Genomic DNA, 22,598 nt, shown 5'->3' with positions numbered 1-22,598 from the left:
AACATTTCTGAAATCATGTTTTCACTTTGTCATTATGGGGTATTGTGTGTAAATTGGTGAGAAAAAAATAATATTTAATCCATTTTGAATTCAGGCTGTAACAACAAAATGTGGAATAAGTCAAGGGGTAGGAATACTTTGAAGGCACTGTACCTCTATTTACCTACAAGAACCCTGCCTGTGAGTAGAAGAGAAAACACCAGGATAACACAGATATTAGAGTATGTGTTAAAATACGCTTTAATTTACAAAACTTAAAACAAATACATTTAAATCGCAAAAATAAAATAAAGACAAATCCTACCCATTCTATTTACATGATAAAAACATTTTTCAGGACACAAATTAAGTAGGACACAATCAAGTGTTGTCCAAAAGAGCCAATGTGGTCCTGGGAGAAAGTGTGAATGTTGTTGACATCAGATTTTATAAGGTAGTACACACTCCGGATGTTGTGTGTGTGAGTGTGATTGGCACATCAGGCACAATTGTCAGGCACCTCAGTTCTCCAGGTAACAGAAGATACTTCTTTGAGGTCCTTTGGTTGCTGGTGCGTTGTTTTCCCGACATGGCCGCTTAGCAGCCGGGGCCAAAACCTCTATTTGTCCCCTCTTCTTCATCTGCGAAATAAAGAGATATTCAGAGTTAAATATCGGAAATGACTCCTGTTGCTAAAATAATGGACCAGAACCAGTCAGAGATATACGGAGCTTGTCAACGAACTCTCCACCACGTTAGCAGCAAATGTCCCATGACGATAACATTCCGATTTAGGGATTCTTAATTTCTTACTGGAATGTAATTATTTGGGAGATTTTGGTGCCAGCATGGAGTCCCATTACAATTATACACGTCCAGCTGTGTTTGTGGAGGTCTGTATGACTCTGAGCAGTCCTACAGCTATTTAAAAAGATCAATTATGCCTCAGTTTAAAACAGAACTCCCCAAAAGTCTTAACCCGGTTAGCAAGATCTGGCCACATTTTATTGTAATTATAATTAAATGTCATTATGACAAATCCAAATTTGAGCCAATTTAAGAAAGACAAATGTCAATGTCCTAAGATAAAATTAAATTTAATGTAGAAACCTTGACGGATGCTGCGTTTTCCCTGATCGGTTCTGAGATAATGCACACAATAATCTAGATATAGATATTCCACACATATCTAGTTTGGATTATGTAATGTTGTACACATTTTCAGCTAAAAGCGGAGTTGCAGTATATGCAAACATAGTAAAAGGTATTGATAAGAGCGAGCAATGGATCTAGTCAAACAAAGACTGCACTAACACAGCTTTTACCAGGGAAACATTGACAGCTTGGGCTTTTGGCACCACCATATGGTCAGATATCAGTACAACACTACAGTCCAACATCCCATGACTATCATTACAAGTACAGTAATGACCAAACTGTCACAAGTTCTAGAGAAGAAACTATGTGTTCTTAAATGTGTAATGATGTTTTCATTCTACAGAAAAAAAGAAAACTGTTAGGAATGGAGAGTGAGACTTTCAAGAAAAACAAAACATGTTTACTGAAACACTGCACACGGGTGTAGCTACAATACTGACCAACTATCATCCAACTATGTGTGTTAGGCCCACAGGATCACATTTAACATTATTATATTTTCTCTCCATGGTTGGACCTGCCTGTTTTTTTGGGGCCTCTGCAGCCGAGGACTCTTTCTCTGGCGATAGGCTTTGGAAGACGAACCCTCGGGTGTTGCGGGGGGCTAGCAGGTTCCCCTCAGAGATGCAGGCCAGCTTCTGCAGCACGGAGCGGGGCTGGCTGAGCAACGAGCCCCTCTTCAACTGAGGTCGGGGTCAAAGGTTAAATCGAGGTCAAATGGTCAGAGACATCTAATAAAGATTCTTAGAAGGAGCAGATTACACAATAGTGATAAGTGTCACACTAGAGGAGGGAGGGTGATTACTAGTCCAGAGTGGACTAGTATGAGGAAGGTACTGACCATGTTGGGTTGAGAAGGTCTCTGGAAGGGGTTCTGCGTTGGGGCTTTCTTCTCAGCCTGGGGTGCAACAGGCAGCTCTGGAAAACAAAACAGATGGAGGGATTGAGATAAAGGGAGGGTTAAAAAGAGGAGTAAATCTACTGAAATTCGCAGTCATCTTTCTTATCTCTCTCATCTCATTCCATATCTCTTGTATGTCAGCTCACCTTTCTTCTGTAGTTTCTTGGCGGTCAGTTTCTTGGCCAGCTTCATGAACTGGCTGTCCTCCTCTCCAATCTTCTCCTCCTCCTCATCCATGTCAAAGTCCTCCCCTTTCTTGGCCTTAGCATCCGACTAGAAAGACAGAAGGGAGTTAGACACACATGATACACCATACACTACATAGAATACAAACCTGGGGTGTAATCATTAGTCCAAACCGTAGCGAAGAGGAAAACCTTTTGCAACAAATACGAGAGTTTATTTGACAAATTCAAGTAGGTCCCTCCCTGTTTCGTTCCATTTGCTTCCGTTTGGTTCCTAGTGAGTTTCCCCTGACAGAATAGAATGACACACACCAAGTGTTCGACACACTCCCATATGCTATACATACACTACATGACCAAAAGTATGTGGACACGTGCTCGTCGAACAAAATCATGGTCATTAATATGGAGTTGGTCCCCCTTTGCTGCTATAACAGACTCCACTCTTCTGGGAAGGCTTTCCACTAGATGTTGGAACATTGCTGGGGGGACTTGCTTCCATTCAGCCACAAGAGCATTAGTGAGGTCGGGCACTGATGTTGGGCGATTAGGCCTGGCTCGCAGTCGGCGTTCCAATTCAACCCAAAGGTGTTCGTTGGGGTTGAGGTCAGTCAAGTTTTTCCAAACTGATCTCGACAAACCATTTCTGTATGGACCTCGCTTTGAGCACGGGGCATTGTCATGCTGAAACAGGAAAGGACCTTCCCCAAACGGTTGCCACAAAGTTGGAAGCACAGAATCGTCTAGAATGTCATTGTATGCTGTAGCATTAAGATTTCCCTTCACTGGAACTAAGGGGCCTAGCTCGAACCATGAAAAACAGCCCCAGACCATTATTCCGCCTCCACCAAACTTTACAGTTGGCACTATGCATTGGGGCAGGTAGCGTTCTCCTGGCATCTGCCAAACCCAGATTCGTCCTGACTGCCAGAAGGTGAAGCGTGATTCATCACTCGAGAGAACGCGTTTCCACTGCTCCAGAGTCCAATGGCGGCGAGCTTTACACCACTCCAGCAGACACTTGGCATTGCGCATGGTGATCTTAGGCTTGTGTGCGGTTGCTTGGCGAACAGTGCAAACGTTGCTTCCAGAGGCAGTTTGGAACTCGGTAGTGAGTGTTGCAACCAAGGACAGACGATTCTTATGCGCTTCAGCACTCGACGGTCCCGTTCTGTGAGCTTGTGTGGCCTATCACTCCTAGACGTTTTACTTCACAATAACAGCACATACAGTTGACCGGGGCAGCTCTAGCAGGGCAGAAATTTGACGACTGACTTGTTGGAAAGGTGGCATACTATGACGGTGACACATTGAAAGTCTCTGAGCTCTTCAGTAGCCATTCTACTGCCAATCTTTGTCTATGGAGATTGCATGGCTGTGTGCTCGATTTTATACACCTGTCAGCAACGGGTGTGGCTTAAATAGCTGAAGCCAGTAATTTGAAGGGGTGTCCATATACTTCTGTATATAAAGTATACCTGTTCTCGTAGCCACTGCTCCCTCTCCAGCCTCTCTTTCCTCCTCTGCAGTTCTGCCTGGTCCAGCTCTTCCTCCTCCTCCTCTTCCTCCCCCTCCGCCCCCATTCCGTCCATGTCAAAGCCATCGTCTATGGAAGAAAAGCACCACAAAAACAAAGTCAGCATTGGGTTAAAACACGACTGATGAATAAAGCTTGTGGAATAGAAAAGTATGATATCTGTCGTAGAAGGACGCCAACTCAAGACACACTCACCTATATTCTTCCAGCGGAATTGGCGAGCTCTGCCCGGGCCGTCTGAGTGCAGGTCCCCGTCGGCAAGGTAACGCTCTTGGTACAGCCGCAGTCGCCGCTTGTCGTCGTCAAGGACATGTTTCCTGTAGACGAGCGGATTAAACTAAGCTTTAGGGTCAAAATATTCACACAGACACCATATGATTGGATTGCTTTTTCCAATAAAAACTAATGAAACCCCTCTACTACCAAACATTCTCTATAAAGGTAACACACATTGTGCATTGTTAAGGTAAGCCAATATGAGTAATAGTAGTGACTATAGAAGTTATTCTTTGATTGTTTTGTTCGAGGTATTTAGAATGTTATTTTTTGGGAGGATATTTAGAATGTTTTCTGTGTCAGTACATACATGTGGATCTTGTTGACCTGGTCCTGCAGCTCTTCATCAGACGGCAGCTCGTCCAGCAGCTCCTCTTCCTCATATTCATTCTCACCGTCATCTTCATCCTCACTGCCCACGTCACTACCTGAGAGCTCAGCCTCAGAGTCCACAAACTCTGCCATGCGCCTGGAGAGAGGAGAAAACACAACCAGACGACGTGAATATAAAGTGGGCTTGAACTATCCTTCTGTGTGGAAACCGCATTCTGATATATAAAAGGGGTTTAGAGTTTGTGCAATTGATTTAATTTTCAAAACGAAAGGAAACAGGACATTCGACATAAGGCGTGGACACTCATCCTAAGACCTAAAGTTATACTGACAGACTAAGGTATAGGTGAATGTAGAGGCACTGGGAGAGATATGTTGACTTAAATACTATAAAAAGAATCAATCCCATATCCTCTTTGCCAAAGCAAAACAGAATCGTGTTGTATGCAGCATGGGATTTAATGCCTTCTCTGTGCTATGCGGTCTTTGAGCTCATTTTTTAATAGGCTCTATCGTCAAGGAAACCCAACAGCCGTCTTGACTTTTTAAAAATTTATTTTTATAGTACTACTGATTACTGCATTGTTGGGAAAGCGCAAGCAAGAAATGCATTTCACTGTACTTGTGCACGTGACAAAAACTTGAAACTTGAGCTGCGCAAGTTCATCATTCAGGAACAGTTCTCTCTACTTACATTTTCTTCTTTCCTTGCCGGGGTGCAAACCCAGCCTTCCTCTCCTCCTCGTTCACTTCATCCTCTTCTTCATCATTGTCTTCCTGGAAGGAAAGGGGGAAGGAGTTAGTTCAGCTGTTTGGGATATACGTCATCAATGCAAGCGCATGCACGTGTGTGCCTTACCTGCTCACTCTGGCTCTCCACGTCTGACAGAAGTCGAAACTCACAATCCTCTTCTTCCTCCTCCAGTTTCTTACTACTGAAACATCACAGAATTGCATTTAACCTTAGGATTTCTTTGAATGTATAGCCTGAGTATATCAAAGTGGTTAGTACAAGAAGTGTAACATAGTACTCCGTTACTGAATTGAATAAACTTTATTGATACCCAGAGGGTAAATTAGTCATCAGATCCCATATTAGGGCCCTATAAAATCAGTTTAATATTTTGCCTGATTTAGTTTAAATTCATTTTAGTTTTTCAGGTTTTCACCCTCAAAATTGGATGTTCTAAGTCCAGAACAATGCTTAAACTACATCAGGAGACCACTTTTCAGGTCTGGTAAAATCTAAGAAATGTTGAATTTTAGGTGTAGTGCGCAGATGTTAATGCATGTGCACACCAGCTAGAGACCACTGTTTGGTTAAGAGTGTTTCTGTAGCAAAATAATCACTGGTTTGATGCAAATAATCATGATATCATTTTGCCAGGTAGGCATAGGCTACTTTGTAGTTAACATTAATTGAGAAGGTTTTTGGAAAAGCCTTCCAATCTACCAGCAGACGGTTATCAATAGCATTATCGCTAACGGCTGCACAGAGCGTAGACTAGACATACGAGCACCACACACAGAGGTTCTCCTGTGCTGTTTCAGAAAGTTGCAGGAAAATACGAATCACTGATGCATTTTGTTAATGTCTTATGAATAACTTGGGCAAATGAATGAATTTTCTAATAAATTACAATACACTTAGTTGATATCCTAATAAGTTCAATACAATTAATATTGTTGAAATCCGTTTGAATGTCTGAAATCAGTGATTCCGTCTGAGTTTTTATTTTTATTTTTAATAGACCACTATATTAGGCTAGCTCTTTTTACCTGTCTTCAGCAGTTGAAGAGTGTGGGGCGTAGCTCGAGTTGGATCGCAAGGGGGAGACACCTATATGGAGAGATTGAGTGAAATGGAACCAAAACATTATTACACCCAAACACCCAGACATACACCCAGTACTTGGAGACACACGCTTACCTTGAGTAGTAAACTTCCCAGAGCAGAGGCCGAGCAGCTGATCCATGTCATTGTCTCTGTCCATTTCTAACTCCATCTTCTCTTCCTCTCTCTTCCTCCCTTCCGCTCCCTCCTTCTCCCTTTCTGCCTGTGCGGTGGGGAACACTCCCGAACACAGCCCCAGTAGCTCATCCTCTTGCGTCGCCCCTAGCCCTCCTCCTCCCTCTCTCTTCCTCTCCTTCACTCCCTCAGTCTGTGTGGTAGGGAACATTCTAGAACACAGCCCTAACAATTCATCCTCCTGCGAGGCCCCAGGCCCTCCCACGCCGCCCTCTCTGGCAGTCCCAAACCCCCCAGAGCACATTCCTAACAGCTCCCCCATGTTAGCGTCCATAGCGTTCTCATCCAGGCTGTCCAGTATGAGCTGTCTCTTGTGGGAGCGCGGGGGGCCGGTGCGGGGCCCCACGTTGAGGAAACCGTCGGCGTCCAGTAGCTGGGAGTCCTCCTCCAGAGAGAAGCGACCCTGGGACGGGGCCCCCAGGGGTCCAGAAGACTCACCGGGGGAGGGGGGAGCGTACAGGTCCTGGGAGTCCTCCATGGGCAGCGAGAGGGAGGGCTCGGAGAGTTTCCCTGAGCTCTGTGGGATGGAGAGAGAGAGGGATGAGATACTGGGGATGTGTCTCCGCAAACGAGTCAGTCTCAACATTTATTAGAAACCGCCTCTTCCTCTTCATCAAGGGCTGAATCCTAACTTAAGATAAGCATGTCTGTGTGGAAGTAGGGGTTTGGGGGATGCTGCAGTACATCTGAACTAAAAATAAAAAATATTTGGACAAAGAAGTTGTAGTCTACTGTAGTAACTGAAATATAGACACTGACTGTAGGGCTATTACTCTATGTTGCCTAATATAAAATTATATTTGTTGCAGTAAAATTATACACCAAATGTTAATTTTGTCTCAGCAATAGGAGAGGAGAAATGACTAATTTCTTTCAGCATCTTGAAAGAATGCAAATGCACGGTTAGGGACCATGCAAACGTGCGTTCTTTGTAAGTGACATAAAAGCTGAAAGTAGGCTATTTCAACCACATAAAATATGCATACAGGACGAACTGAAATCTTATCAGATTCATGTTGGATCTTTTTCACAACTTTTCATTTCCTTGAAACCGGTGAAACTGATGTCGTTTGGACATTTTGCAGGGTAAATATTTTGCCATTTTAGAGTTAGGCTATTGCATTTTTGCCCCGGTCTTTACACATCCTCGCTCTGCGAGCAGAAATGGAAGAGAAAACTTTACCAATGTCAACTAGATTAGGTTTAGGACTGTTATTGATGCATTCATTGTATCAATTTATAAAATTGTTCTGGTGAGCTCCGCTTTTTTGTCTTCTAGGGCAGCAAGTAATGACAGAATAGAAGCTGCAGGCCTATCTAAATTGGCCAACAAATAACCTACAAAATGTTGGAAATGATAAATTATGCAGAAAACTCTAAAATAGGGGTGAAAGTAGCCCGAGATGACTGGCCGGGACCGTGACACGTGCTGACAGCGGTGGAGGCATCAATGAATTCAGGCTACATGTGTGCCTAATAAATCGCTGAATGTCATTACACTTTTGGTGTTTTAATAGACGCCCTTTCCATTCATCAAAATGGTGGTGCGTGCACTGTTTTAGATGCTGGAATCATTATACAGTGGATCAAACGTGCACAGGTAGCCTACATTTTTTAAGTGATTTGACAGTAGCTAGGTTTCCATCTAATTTGCGACAGATTTTCATGCAAATATTTTAAAATCTGCATAAAGAAAATATGCGCATTTTCCCACCAGTGGTGTTTCCAAACGGACTTGTTGCGGATAAAAATCAGTGAGTGATGACGTAGTGCACACAAAATGTATTTTTCCGCTTTAAGTTTTCATGTACCGAATAAAAATCTAAAGTTCAATGTGTTTCCATCGCATTTTCAACTCAATAGTTTTGTCACAAAAACGGTTGCGTTAAATAGCAAACGTGCTTACTGTGGACTTCGCACGTGTTCTCTAGCCAACAGCTCGCAGATACAGTGTGCTGTATGGGTAGGCTAGTCCACATGAGATTAGTTTATTACGGATGACTTTTAAAATTGTTAAACGGCAGTCAAGCATCGATCATCATGTCACCAGAATAAGACCCTCGATATTTATTGTAAGGAGCATCAAGCTCATCACCTTGCACTTTCATCACCCTGTGAAGTTCATCATAACTTATTTCATCTGCAGCCTAATAAACTGTATGGTTTCCTGAGTTGAAGAGGGAGGACCACATACCATATCATGCGTGACTCCAAGTTACTTCGATATGATGGTTATTATATCAACACTTGCACATAAAAGGCGTTTCCACCACCATTTCTCGCATTATTAATTTTACAGACACAAAAAGATCACAACATGTTGAATGAACAAATTATTATGTCAGCATTTATAAAACGGTACCGAAACTTCCTGTTTCCATCACAGCGGTCGTGATAGTTTTTTTAATACAGTATGACTTTACTCGCATAAAAACTGTGGACGGAAACATGGTTTATCAGATGAAAACATCATGCCTGGTTGTGTTCATGCCACATTAAAATGTCATACATTATTTACAGTTAAATTAGTATTTACTATTACGCCATCCCTGATTGAATTCACATTACGCATGCATTACTGGGAGACATGCATACTGGGGTCTGCGTGGTTATGATTGGCTCTCTTCTGACACTTTTATACTGTCATACAGTGGTAAGGAAAACACTGGGCCCTAGTCATACATGATATAAACCCTCCTAAACAGTCACCTTGGAGGCAGATCCCAGAAAGCTGGGTCTGAAGAAGCAGGGTGAGCGGGAGCGGAAGGTGCTGGCTGACAGACCCCTGCCTCCCGTTGTGCCGCGGTTGACAGGCTGGTAGGACGGCAGCATGGAGCCCAGCAGCTCAAAACTACTGTTGTGACTGTTGTCCTTGGCCAGGGACAGAGAATCTTCTTCCTCTGTAGCAATACAATTTTACCAGTGAAACGTCAATTTTTCATAACCATTTGAGAGTATTTTCTGAAGTAGCATAGTTGTGAAAAATAGTGAAATATATTCAGTCTACTCACCCATCTTTGTGTAACTGTCTTGACCACCAGGCCCTGTCCTCTTTACACCATCTCTGTAAGAAAGACAAAATGTCAACAACTTGGAGGGACAGATAACACACATACTAACTCATTGAGCATATCCATTTACCATACACCGGTGTTAATTTTGGCACTTTTTATTTATTTTTAGATGTAGTCTAAAAAAGTAATTTAGTCATTTTTACTAAAATATCATTAAGTCACATTTTTTCCATTTGAATTATGATTTAGTCTAGTTATTAGTCTAGTATTGCCTCAACCTATAGTAAACATAAACCACCGACTTCCATGTACACAAACATACATAGCCTTGTCCTACCAACATATCTTTCTGCATAACATCTTATTCTCAGCAAAAAAAAGAAATGTCCCTGTTTCAGGACCCCCTCTTTCAAAGATAATTTGTAAAAATCCAAATAACTTCACAGATCTTCATTGTAAAGGGTTTAAACACTGTTTCCCATGCTTGTTCAATGAACCATAAACAATTAATGAACATGCACCTATGGAACGGTCGTTAAGACACTAACAGCTTACAGACGGTAGGTAATTAAAGTCACAGTTATGAAAATTTAGGACACTAAAGAGGCCTTTCTACGGACTCTGAAAAACCCCAAAAGAAAGATGCCCAGGGTCCCTGCTCATCTGTGTGAACGTGCCTTAGGCATGCTGCAAGGAGGCATGAGGACTGCAGATGTGGCCAGGGCAATAAATTGCAATGTCCGTACTGTGAGACGCCTAAGACAGCGCTACAGGGAGACAGGATGGAAAGCTGATCGTCCTCGCAGTGGCAGACCACGTGTAACAACACCTGCACAGGATCGGTACATCCGAACATCACACCTGCGGGACAGGTACAGGATGGCAACAACAACTTCCCGAGTTACACCAGGAACGCACAATCCCTCCATCAGTGCTCAGACTGTCCGCAAAAGGCTGAGAGAGGCTGGACTGAGGGCTTGTAGGCCTGTTGTAAGGCAGGTCCTCACCAGACATCACCTGCAACAACGTCGCCTATGGGCACAAACCCACCGTTGCTGGACCAGACAGGACTGGCAAAAAGTGCTCTTCACTGACGAGTTGAAGTTTTGTCTCACCAGGGGTGATGGTCGGATTCGCGTTTATCATCAAAGGAATGAGCGTTACACCGAGGCCTGTATGTGTTTGTGTTTTTGTTTGCCTGTACTCTGGAGTGGGATCGATTTGGAGGTGGAGGGTCCGTCATGGTCTGGGGCGGTGTGTCACAGCATCATCGGACTGAGCTTGTTGTCATTGCAGGCAATCTCAACGCTGTGCGTTAAAGGGAAGACATCCTCCTCCCTCATGTGGTACCCTTCCTGCAGGCTCATCCTGACATGACCCTCCAGCATGACAATGCCACCAGCCATACTGCTCGTTCTGTGCGTGATTTCCTGCAAGACAGGAATGTCAGTGTTCTGCCATGGCCAGCGAAGAGCCCAGATCTCAATCCCATTGAGCACATCTGGGACCTGTTGGATCGGAGGGTGAGGGCTAGGGCCATTCCCCCCAGAAATGTCTGGGAACTTGCAGGTGCCTTGGTGGAAGAGTGGGGTAACATCTCACAGCAAGAACTGGCAAATCTGGTGCAGTCCATGAGGAGGAGATGCACTGCAGTACTTAATGCAGCTGGTGGCCACACCAGATACTGACTGTTACTTTTGATTTTGACCCCCCCTTTGTTCAGGGACACATTATTCAATTTCTGTTAGTTACATGTCTGTGGAACTTGTTCAGTTTGTCTCAGTTGTTGAATGTTGTTATGTTCATACAAATATTTACACATGTTAAGTTTGCTGAAAATAAACACAGTTGACAGTGAGAGGACGTTTCTTTTTTTGCTGAGTTTATTATAATTATATGGCCATATGATAATTATCTGGCGTGGGGAGAGCGAGCCAGGCACAAATCACCAGATGGTCCCCTAAAGTACTATGGGTTGCACCTCAGTCACGTCATTGCCATTGTTATTAATGTTCCACAGACGCCGCAGCCACATTGGTGTCCAAAAGTAGAACAGGAGCAAATGACGGGTTCGCGCAGTGATTTAGACGAGTCACAAAACCTTGAATCCCAAGTCCCCTGTGCTCGAGTCCGAGTCACAAGTCCCTATGGCTGAAGTCCGAGTCCCAGTGCGCGAGTCCTGGTCCAAGCGCTTAAGTCGGAGTAACTTGGCAAGAGGAATTTTGTCAATCAATTGTTTGCTATCCTTTTTCCTTTCTGTGCCACCAAATGTTTGCATATAGGCTACTGGTATGTTAACAGGGCCACGTTCAGTTGCAAAACTTTCTTGAATGTTGCAGATAGAAGATCCATGAATATAGACGTTTTATTATTATTATTATTATTCAACATGTCAGAGGCATGTTTGTTCTACATAGCATATTTCTATCTGAACGTTCCAAAACGTATCATGACTGAACAAGGTGTAGCCTAAACAAATGGTTAAATGGTCCAGTCCGCAAGTAACCTAGCTTTAGAACAGCTTTTTATTTTATGCTTTTTGAATGCAAAATGCTGCCCGCCAATGCACGATAAAAATAAACAAAACGCTGGTATTATGGATAATATCTTTTGAACGGTAAGGGATAGAATCAAGCCGTTTTCTCGGAGGAAAAGTGAGACTTGGCTACAGAACCTGGCTATGAAATACAGTGGGGAAAGTAGGAGGGTTGAGCGAGACTACAAATTCAAAGATTGCCTACTTTTCTATACTCCAGATTTCATACACATTGACAGATGGAATTTCATGACTTTTCCACGACTTAACAAATGTCCATGACCAACAATTGGCGGCGTCTAAGTACATATAAAAAAGTAAGCGTAATGTGGTATCAACACTGGGAGGCTGCTCTCTGATCCCATGTACCATCTCCTGTCGTTGTGAAAGGCACTTAACCCCCCCAAAAAAGTGGAATACCTGTTAGGCAACTGTATAAAACATGTGGTCAACCCTCAGTCTGGAGAGCTACTGGGTGTGCAGGCTTTTGATCAAGCCCTGCTCAAACACATCAGAGACAGTTTATCAAGGTTCGGTTGAGCAGCTAATTTCTCAAAATGTGGTTTGTTAGACGAGGAATGGAAAAAAAGCCTGCACACCATTAGGTCTCCTGGAGGATGGTTGACCACCCTTGATGTATAACATTGCAAACAAATACGTTTTATGCCTTTTTAAATAATTCACTCATTCAATATGTTAAAGATCAAATGGCTATGGTAGGCTACAAATCTTTTTATTCAGCTGAAGCAAGCCCACAAATTTTCTTCAGGAAACTTACCTTTTCGAGTTAAGTCATATTTAGCCTCTTAGCTACCTTAGAAGTGTTTACTTTGCAGGCTTACTAGGATCTTTTGAGTTGCAATGTCATATACATTGCATGCCTAAATCAACTGGACGCATCTACAAAACAAGTTGAAGACACATAATCCAAAAGAAAGGCTACATCAAATATTTTTTCCTAAAATTACTTTTCGCTATTCACAAATAATAATTTGGATTCACATGATTTGATCTACCGCGATTGAACCAAATCCCAAATAATATAATTGCCAAGTGAGTTGTTCATTTCGTCAAAAAGAAACATGAATCGTTCATAAAAGTAACGCCTCAATCCCACCGACAGGGTCTTGCGTTTTGGTACACCAGAAACACACTCATTTCCAAATGGAACACCGCGTTTGCCTTGCACCATTGCATTGCAGAGGCAGTTGCAGTGCGTTCTGTGTGGTGCATATGTTGGATTTATTGAACGTATGCATCAAACTGTATGCGTAGAGGGCTTGACAGAAATGGTAGCAGAAGGTGAATGTTGAACTTTTGTTGCACACATATCCAGATGATGCTGCGTACCATTTTGCGCAATGACGCTGTAGGTGTGATCGAGGCACAAATCAACTTTTGATGGCCTTATTCGCAAGTGTCTGATTTTTTGGGGGGTACATCACGAAAACATTAATACATGCTAATAATAGCTTAACAGTTAACTAGCGGGTACAAGATATGTTTTGAATTGTCTACCAAGTTAGTCTTCTCTATATCATATTTTATAGGCTATACCTACCTGCTTCAGCAATGTCTGACCGTCTCTCTCTCCTTGAACACCTGACCACTCATCTCGCACACATGCAGGTGATGTGCGCAAACGCAGACGCGTTAGTGTCATTCCGATCCAATGTTGATTTTTATTTGACTGACAAACTGTGCCTAAATAAATTACATTAACAGAAATTAATTGGAGATGGAGTTGGGGCCCATCTGCCCACACTCATCGCTTGCTCCCCAGCTGGTGTGCCAGGTGAGGTACTTCCTTCCCACTGCTGAACAGGACTGCACATCTGTGCTGCTTATATTAATTGTGCTCATCACTGAAAAGCTCTCAATCTCTCCAAAAACTCTTGTCCAGTCCACTTAGTCAGATTTCAGTCAGAGATAATTTCGTCTCGTTTTAGTCAACTGAAATGAAAAATCATTTAGTCAGTTATAGTCTCCTCAATTGCCACAGAAAAATAAGTGTTTGATGAATATTTTTGTCACTATTTTTGTTGACGAAATTAACACTGGCTTACACACATTTTAAATACATAATTTGAATCCACTACAGTCTAGAAGGATTCGAGAAGGACACTGACATCTGGACACTTGTGGATAGAGATAGCACTTCCTTTTCCACACAACAAGGCTGCCCATGACCGACGACACGGAGCAGTACCTTGCGCGCTACTTTGCCTTGCCTGCAATCTGAAGGCCACGTACTGACAGCCTATGTACATGGCCGAGACTCCCAAATATCAGCATCACACACACACACGCATACCCGGTGCGCGAGCAGGAGCTGTTGGCAAACAGCATGAGGGTTCCGTCTGTGTTGAGCAGGTCTGGTGGGGGAGAGGGACCCTTTAATCTTAACGGGGAGGGGCTCCTCACACCCCTCTGTGCCACGCTGCCCTCCTCCTGATCCTCTTCCTCATCATCAGCATCACCACCCCCCAGTAGCTCATCTACACCCTGTGGAGAGACAAACAAACAGGTTTTGACAAACTCTGAAACACACCAACATAATTAACGGTTCCCTAACCATTAATTGATCAAGACATTCCCTCTATTACCCTTAGTCTAATTTTTCCACTTAAAAGTTTTGATCTTTAATGTTTTGGTTCCAATCGTCGAGCACCACCACGAAAAGTGTACGGACAGCACTGACTGACACAATCAAAGAATGCCTGAGGCAAGTGCGGTGGGTGGGGGTAAAATGTCAAAGCCGCCGATCCACTCTTACCTCTTCCCCCTCGGAATCCGTCATTTCCTCTTCCTCCTCCTCTTCCTCGCCACAGTCCTCGTTGTCTAGGCGATGGAGGGCAGCCTTGCGTTCTCTATCCTCCCGTCTCTTTACAGCCATGGCCTGCTGCAGACGGTACTTCAGGTTGGTCAGCTTCTCACCTGAGGAAAGAGGGAACACAGGACTGGTTAGGAAAGATTATTGCAGGCAGTGGACCGAGAAATTAAGACATTTGGAAATATGTTTGGCGGTGGATTTCAGGAAATTGCCTTGCTATGAGTCATATGGGATGCCTCTTTTAGAGAGTGTGGAGGTTTAGAGAGAATGTGTGTGTGAGATGGTGTTTGTAACAGGCCTGGTGTGATGTACGGTACTATGTCCATACCAGGCGCGGTGTGTGCAGCCTCCTCCTCCCCCTCCTTGATGGTGGTGGTGACAGTGTCTTGGTGGAGCTCCTCACTGCTGTCTTTACGGATGACGCTGAGCTGCATGGTGCGTTCCCCTCTGGGCCGGGCCACGGGCTGGACATGGCGTAGGAAACGCTCCTTCAATGCCTCCACGCCTGACGGGAAAACAAACAGGTTGACTACAGAAGACGATACATTACAACCAACTTGAATGGGTTTCTTCAACCCAATTCATTCAAGCTCACCCATTTCGGTGGCTTGAGTTGTGTTGTGATCCACCAAAATAATTTTGTGTGCCACAAATGTACAAAAGCATGCATCTAAACACAAGGCTTTAAACCCCAACCCAGCGTTTGGGAAATACTGTGCTACAGAGCTGACATTATGGAGCTGAATATTTGTTGTTGTGCTCTCACCTGGGTTAACCTGAGGGGGCTCCAGATCGAAGGACCCATCGTCAGCACACAGTTTGGGGACAGGCGGGGGCTCCACCCCCAGCTCCCTCAGTCTGGCCAGCCTGTCCTTCTTGGGTTTTGGAACTGGTGGTGCTATGGGGTCCACAATGGCTGGAGCAGGTAACGGCAGAGCTACATCCCCATCCCCTGCCTTCGCCTCTATCTCCTGGGCTTGGGAGTCCTCTGCCTGGTTCTGGTCTGGGATTCCAGCCCCCATAGACTCTGGTGGTGGAATTTCAGCACCATCTAACCCTGAAATATTGGCCCCCTGCATAATGGCAGCCAGCTCAGGTAGTGGGGATTCATCGTCATCGAGCTCCTGGGTTGGAGAGGTCTCACCTGCCCTGCTGTGGTTCTCCTGGTGTGGGGAGGAGGTGGCCGTTGGCTGGGAGAGAGCCTGGGTCTGGGTGGAGGGTGGGTCCAGGGAGGCTGAGGGCTGTTGGGGCTCCTTGGGTGGGTTGGTGGGAGGTGGTGCTGGGGTTGCCTCCTTTATCAAGTCCTGATACTTGGCAGATCTAAAAAAAAAAAAAAAAGGGGTTATATGCTTAAAGGGGCAATCTGCATTTCAAACAATAACAAAGCGGAATCCCCACCACTGTTTTGGTAAAAAGCTGAGGGATGGGGCTGGAGAAATGCAACAACTCAAATTCATAGACAGAGCTATGGATGCAAGGACTGACCACCTATTATTAGGTCTGGGAATTGCCAGGGACCTCACAAAACCATATTATCACGATACTAAAAGGAGCTGCATGGTCAATACGATGTCTGCATTAGACATGCAGCATTTACTGTGATGCGGCCTCTGCAGAAGTCAGGGCATTCATACTTCTTACGCTTCGCGGAGCAGTGCAGAGCTGTTGTGAAGGAAGTCGTCAAGGAAGTGAGTTTGTGTTTATACCTCCCGTCAACCAATCATGTCAATCATTACAAAATTTGTGAGGCGCACGTCGATGCAGTACGGAGCTCAATTTGGCCTCTGCATGCCTCGGGAGGCTCCGCAATTGCGTCACACCCTCCATACGGAGCCTCCGACCACATTTTCGGATCAAGCTTAAATTGGCTTTTAGGTGCCGATATGATATGTTTTGCGATTCTATATGTATTGCGATTGGATACTGCGATTTTATGTTCCAAACATATTGCTTACTATATGTCTGCTGCAGAGACAAGAGAGAGCATGAGAAAATTAGCTTTGATCAGTCATGGAAATAAAAGTGCTGAAAACATGTTGGCTCACTATTTAAAAAGATGAGAACCAGTTATAGGATGAAAAACACTGGCATTTTGGCAAAGGTACAGCTGACTAGCGCTAGCAAACACTACCTAGCAAAATGAAACACAGAGATAGATATATACTACCAGTCAAAAGTTTGGACTCACCTACTCATTCAAGGGTTTTTCTTTATTTTTACTAATTATTTTTTTTACATTGTAGAATAATAGTGAAGACATCAAAACGATGAAATAACACATATGGAATCATGTAGTACCCAAAAAAGTGTTAAACAAATCAAAATATATTTTATATTTGAGATTATTTAAATAGCCACCCTTTGCCTTGATGACAGCTTTGCACACTCTTGGCATTCTCTCAAACAGCTTCATGAGGTAGTCACCTGGAATGCATTTCAATTAACAGGTGTGCCTTCTTAAAAGAGTTAATTTGTGGAATTTCTTTCCTTCTTACTGCGTTTGAGCCAATCAGTTGTGTTGTGACAAGGTAGGGGAGGTATACAGAAGATAGCCCTATTTGTTAAAAGACCAAGTCCATATTATGGCAAGAACAGCTCAAATAAGCAAAGAGAAACGACAGTCCATCACTACTTTAAGACATGAAGGTCAGTCAATACGGAAATGTAAGTGCTGTTGCAAAAACCATCAAGCGCTATGATGAAACTGGCTCTCATGAGGACCGCCACAGGAATGGAAGACCCAGAGTTACATCTGCTGCAGAGGATAAGTTCATTAGAGTTACCAGCCTCAGAAATTGCAGCCCAAATAAATGTGTTGCAGAGTTCAAGTAACAGACATCCAAACATCAAATGTTCAGAGGGGACTGTGTGAATCAGGCCTTCATGGTCGAATTTCTGCAAAGAAACCACTACTAAAAGACACCAACAAGAAGAGACATGCTTGGGCCAAGAAACACGAGCAATGGACATTAGATCGGTGGAAATGTGTCCTTTGGTCTGGAGTCCAAATTGCAGATTTTTGGTTCCAACCGCTGTGTCTCTGTGAGACGTGGTGTGGGTGAACAGAATCTCTGCATGTGTATTTCCCACCGTAAAGCATGGAGGAGGTGTTATGGTGTGGGGGTGCTTTGCTGGTGACACAGTCTGATTTATTTCAAATTCAAGGCACACTTAACCAGCATGGCTACCACAGCATTCTGCAGCGATACGCCATCCCATCTGGTTTGGGCTTAGTGGGACTATCATTTGTTTTTCAACAGGACAATGACCCAACACACCTCCAGGCTGTGTAAGGGCTATTTTACCAAGAAGGAGAGTGATGGAGTGCTGCATCAGATGACCTGGCCTCCACAATCCCCCGACCTCAACCCAATTGAGATGGTTTGGGATGAGTCGGACGGCAGAGTGAAGGAAAAGCAGCCAACAAGTGCTCAGCATAAGTGGGAACTCCTTCAAGACTGTTGGAAAAGCATTCCAGGTGAAGCTGGTTGAGAGAAAGCCAAGAGTGTGCAAAGCTGTCATCAAGGCAAAGGGTGGCCATTTGAAGAACCTCAAATATTTGTTTAACACTTTTTTGGTTACTACATGATTCCATGTGTTATTTCATAGTTTTGATGTCTTCACTATTATTCTACAATGTAGAAAATAGTAAAAATAAAGAAAAACCCTTGAATGAGTAGGTGTGTCCAAACTTTTGACTGGTACTGTATACATATACAGTGGGGAGAACAAGTATTTGATACACTGCCGATTTTGCAGGTTTTCCTACTTACAAAGCATGTAGAGGTCTGTAATTTTTATCATAGATACACTTCAACTGTGAGAGACGGAATCTAAAACAAAAATCCAGAAAATCACATTGTATGATTTTTAAGTAATTAATTTGCACTGTATATAGTACCAGTCAAAAGTCTGGACACAGCTACTCATTCAAGGGTTTTCTTTATTTTTAATATGATGAAACTGGCTCGCATGAGGAACGCCACAGGAAAGGAAGACCCAGAGTTACCTCTGCTGCAGAGGATAAGTTCATTAGAGTTAACTGCACCTCAGATTGCAGCCCAAATAAATGCTTCACAGAGTTCAAATAACAGACACATCTCAACATCAACTGTTCAGAGGAGACTGCATGAATCAGGCCTTCATGGTTGAATTGCTGCAAAGAAACCGTGGTCCTCTGTAGCTCAATTGGTAGAGCTTGTAACGCCAGGGTAGTGGGTTCGATCCCCGGGACCACCCATACGTAAAAATGTATGCGCACATGACTAAGTCACTTTGGATAAAAGCGTCTGCTAAATGGCATATTATTATTAAACCACTACTAAAGGACACCAATAAGAAGAAGAGACTTGCTTGGTTAGTACATGATTCCATGTGTTATTTCATAGTTTTGATGTCTTCACTATTATTCTACAATGTAGAAAATAGTAAAAATAAAGAAAAACACTTGAATGAGTAGGTGTGTCCAACCTTTTGACTGTATGTATGTATATTTTTTTCAAAGTATCAATAGAATATAATCCGAAATAATATTGCGATATGTAACTATTGATTCCCCCCCATTACCACCACCTATATAAAAAGTATTGTTTTAACCATGTTTTGAGGCTATACAGTGTTTGTTTACATTATATTGTTGACAAACAAAGGAGTTAAACAAGCTATTTTGGGTCTGATAGGGTATGACAGTTGAACAAAGCTCATGAGGAATTTATAAGTTATGTCTTAAAGAATCAAATGGGTATATATCATTAATTTAAAAGTCCAAGAATGGGTGTAGCAATCGCAGATTATTACTTTAAATTATTTAGACAAAACCAGACGAGCATAGTTCAGTAATTGCAAAGACAAAGCTGGAAGAAGTAAAGAAATCCAGATAGAAAAATGTCTACGTACTTCAATAGTGCCATAGCAGAACCCTCAGGTCGGGCTCTCCTCTTGAAGAACTGGTCGATGCTCTTGGGCTCAGGCATGTGGTAGGGCAGCCCACATGTGGATTCTGCAAAGGAATTAAGAACATGTAACAAGAAAGACTGGGTTGGACAATAAAGCCACACAAGAAAAGTGTGTAACAAGCCATGTAGAGACAAAGCATAGTGGAACACGGGCAATACACTCCATATAGGGACACACTATTATAATATGAAGGTAAAAACAAACTGACCTCGGACCAGCCTCTGGGTCTCACTGTGCAGCTGCTTCATGGCCTCCTTGCTGGCTCGAGCTGCCTTCCTCTCCTGGGGACGCTGTTTCGGTCCAGCCTCATCATCTCCCTCATCATCATCATCAAATAAAGGCTCCTAAGGAAAAGATACAGAGCATAGTTCTGACGTACAATACAGTGCATTGTCTACCTGCACAGCACAATATACAGAGACAAAGCTATGTAAGATTAGCCATAAACTCAAATGAACTCACAAACCACTTCACATTCAAGAAGTTTCCTGGGTGATTTATTTTGGGCATACGTTTGCTTTTTAGTGACCTCACACCTACTCCTGAACTACAGATATGACTTTTAAATATTACCCTTACCTTGTGCTTCTTGGCTTTCTGCTTTACTGCTGCTCTGATGGCGTCCAGAGACTCTTCCTCTTCATCATCATCCAGACCAGCATCATATAGGTCATTGTCACCAAGGAGACAGCCGCTGTCATTCTGAGTACGGGGCAAAGGGGTCTTCTACAAAACAGAGAGTGATGGGAAAAATAGTCTTTACTTTGAATCAAAACTCTTCATTTTACACTGTCACTTTTTCTATCACTATAACTCAACCCCACCTCCTCAGGTCTCACTTTCTTCTTCAGTCGCTCCACAGCTTTGCTGCACTTCTCTTTCTTCTCTCTGTGTCTCTGGCTCTTCTCCCGCTTCCCTTCCACATCCTTTTTTACCAGCTCTTCCTCCTTCTCTGGCGCACTCTCATCACTGTCGATAGGGGCTATCCGGGATACCTTCTTGCTCTTTAATTCTGCCCTTTTGACCTCTTCCTCAGCAGTCTCCATCTCATCTCCGCTGGATGCTGACAGGACCAGAGCCTCTGCCATCTCATGCACCTCCTCCTCGCTGTCACTGTCTCTCAGGGCCTTCCGACAACGGGACCGCCGGTTCACTGTGAGGTCATCATCCGAATCTGGGAAAGATATTACAAGCCATCTTAATGACTAATGCGGGAAAGGTGGTATTCTGTTTACATTACAATGCAAACTATTTCCTATTAAAGTAAGTAGGTTAGTTTGCATTGGTAGTTGAATTGTCAAGTACTGTAGTTTGCATCGATGGTTGGATAGTCTAAAGTCAAAGACTAGACAATCCATTGTTTCTCATCACCGAGCAAATGGCCCAGTCCAGAGCAGTCTATTAACATTAAGAGGGGGCTCTGGTCAGGTGGTCTGTTTAGGCACGGATCACTCGTTTTGTTGTGTCATTGTACCTTGCGGGTTGACAGTATTGCTAATCATCTCAGAAGCAATCTGCATCTCCTCCACTGGTGAGCCCATCCCGCTGTCTGAATCACTCTCGGCTACTGGGACCACGGCAGGGAGCTCCAGTGCCTGGATAGAGAAAAAAACTGTCAGAAATTCACCTAAATGTGGATGTTGTTTTAACCATGTTTTGAACCATGCTGGTGACTTTGTTCCTCTCTTTCCTACAAAATAATCATGGTCTGTCTTCTTTCCAGTGACAAGACATAAGTTTAACTGATGTAAACATTGAGAAATTGAAACGTGAAGAAAAAAAAACATTGTAAATTTAGGTGAATGATCTTGCTTGCTTAAATTTGATGCCTGTCTGTTGTTCAATGTTGGGTCGCCAAATGGCTGTTGTGGCGCCTTCTCTCTCAGCTGCCACAAAGAACAGACGGTTACGGTAGTTAGCCAGCTGGACATTCAACACTGGCTAATGTTACACATAGGAAACTGTCTAGAAGAGTTTTCAGTTAACACCATGTTCATTGCTCACACAGTCAGTGTTACCCTATGCAAATGTCTAACACACAGTCGTTCAAACTAGCCAAAGGACGATGATTGCTAGCTAGTTACTCCAATCAAGAGTAACAAGTCAGGTAGCTAGCGAGCGAGCTAGCGAGCGAGCTAACTAGCGTGGGGTTATGGCGGACTCAAGCCTCACCTAATTTTAGTCAGAATAAGTTGTTAACCTAGCTAACGTTAGTTAAACGTTCAACTAATTAAACAATGTATTGGTATGTAGCTAGCTAATGTAACTAACTTTAGGCGCTTGTCAATTTGAAAATATACATTCTTACCTGTTGAGAGACCACCAGATTCATCTTAACTTTATCTGCCTTTTATGTTGTGTATTTGCAGTGAACCTGCATTAAAACCGTGAAACCAAAACTTCCGTACCGTATTCAATTCTTTCCGACCATAAGACAGTACTATTGGTGTAAAAATGCTTTTATGGCTAATGGTGTTATTAATCCGCATTTAGCTAACTTTCTCTCCCTCCCGCTTGTTCTTGCTCTGAATTAACCACTTTTGATCTTTCGCGCGCTGACAATGATAGTCTATCCTTACATCTGTCAGTCACTGTCGTTGTGCTTTTCTATTGGATGATACTCAAAATTGATGTCCACCCTCATCCAATCGTTGGATGGTGGTTATGCCAATGACAGAGGAAAAGCATTTGATTGGTAAATCTACGGTTACACAGCTGACCAGACATGTCCACCCCCACTCCACGACAAAAACAGGACAGGCCAGTTTATGAACTATTTTATTTTCTAACACAGACCATTTACATTTTGTTTTCAATGCAATGTCAAGAAAATATTGTCACCTGAGTTAGTAAAAGTAAGT

General features: G+C 43.3%; 1 protein-coding gene across 5 annotated transcripts; it reads right to left on the bottom strand.

Annotated features, from left to right (window-relative positions):
• Positions 1-210: 210 nt before the first annotated feature.
• Positions 211-22,279, bottom strand: LOC121586383 (claspin-like). 5 transcript variants are annotated; one of them, XM_041903016.2, is made up of 23 exons: positions 22,146-22,279; positions 21,212-21,332; positions 20,562-20,911; positions 20,317-20,463; positions 19,946-20,081; positions 19,678-19,780; positions 15,548-16,101; positions 15,110-15,286; positions 14,725-14,885; positions 14,263-14,453; positions 9,410-9,462; positions 9,108-9,298; positions 6,300-6,915; positions 6,149-6,209; positions 5,229-5,304; positions 5,064-5,146; positions 4,347-4,505; positions 3,956-4,077; positions 3,702-3,829; positions 2,185-2,311; positions 1,979-2,055; positions 1,659-1,820; positions 211-620 (listed from the first exon to the last, which is right to left on the bottom strand). In XM_041903016.2, the coding sequence occupies exons 1-23, from the start codon at positions 22,224-22,226 to the stop codon at positions 501-503; spliced, it is 3,996 nt and encodes a 1,331-aa protein (XP_041758950.2). In that variant the 5' UTR covers positions 22,227-22,279; the 3' UTR covers positions 211-500. The 5 variants fall into 5 exon arrangements, with proteins under 5 accessions (XP_041758950.2, XP_045082257.1, XP_045082258.1 ...); XM_045226322.1 differs by having other exon boundaries at positions 5,229-5,301; XM_045226323.1 differs by having other exon boundaries at positions 20,577-20,911.
• Between the last annotated feature and the right edge of the window lie 319 nt (positions 22,280-22,598).

This window comes from Coregonus clupeaformis, chromosome 17, assembly GCF_020615455.1.
Source record: "Coregonus clupeaformis isolate EN_2021a chromosome 17, ASM2061545v1, whole genome shotgun sequence".
Lineage (NCBI taxonomy): Eukaryota > Metazoa > Chordata > Actinopteri > Salmoniformes > Salmonidae > Coregonus > Coregonus clupeaformis.
The sequence above is the reverse complement of the archived record's forward strand: the minus strand, read 5'-3'. Positions and strand labels throughout refer to the sequence as shown.

Coding starts and splice junctions, on each gene's coding strand:
- LOC121586383 (XM_041903016.2), bottom strand. CDS start 22,226: ATGCGGATTAATAACACCATTAGCCATAAAAGCATTTTTACACCAATA. Junction 5,147..5,228: donor TGGAGAGCCAGAGTGAGCAG/GTAAGGCACACA, acceptor CTTTCCTTCCAG/GAAGACAATGATGAAGAAGA. Junction 3,830..3,955: donor ATTCCGCTGGAAGAATATAG/GTGAGTGTGTCT, acceptor TTTCTTCCATAG/ACGATGGCTTTGACATGGAC.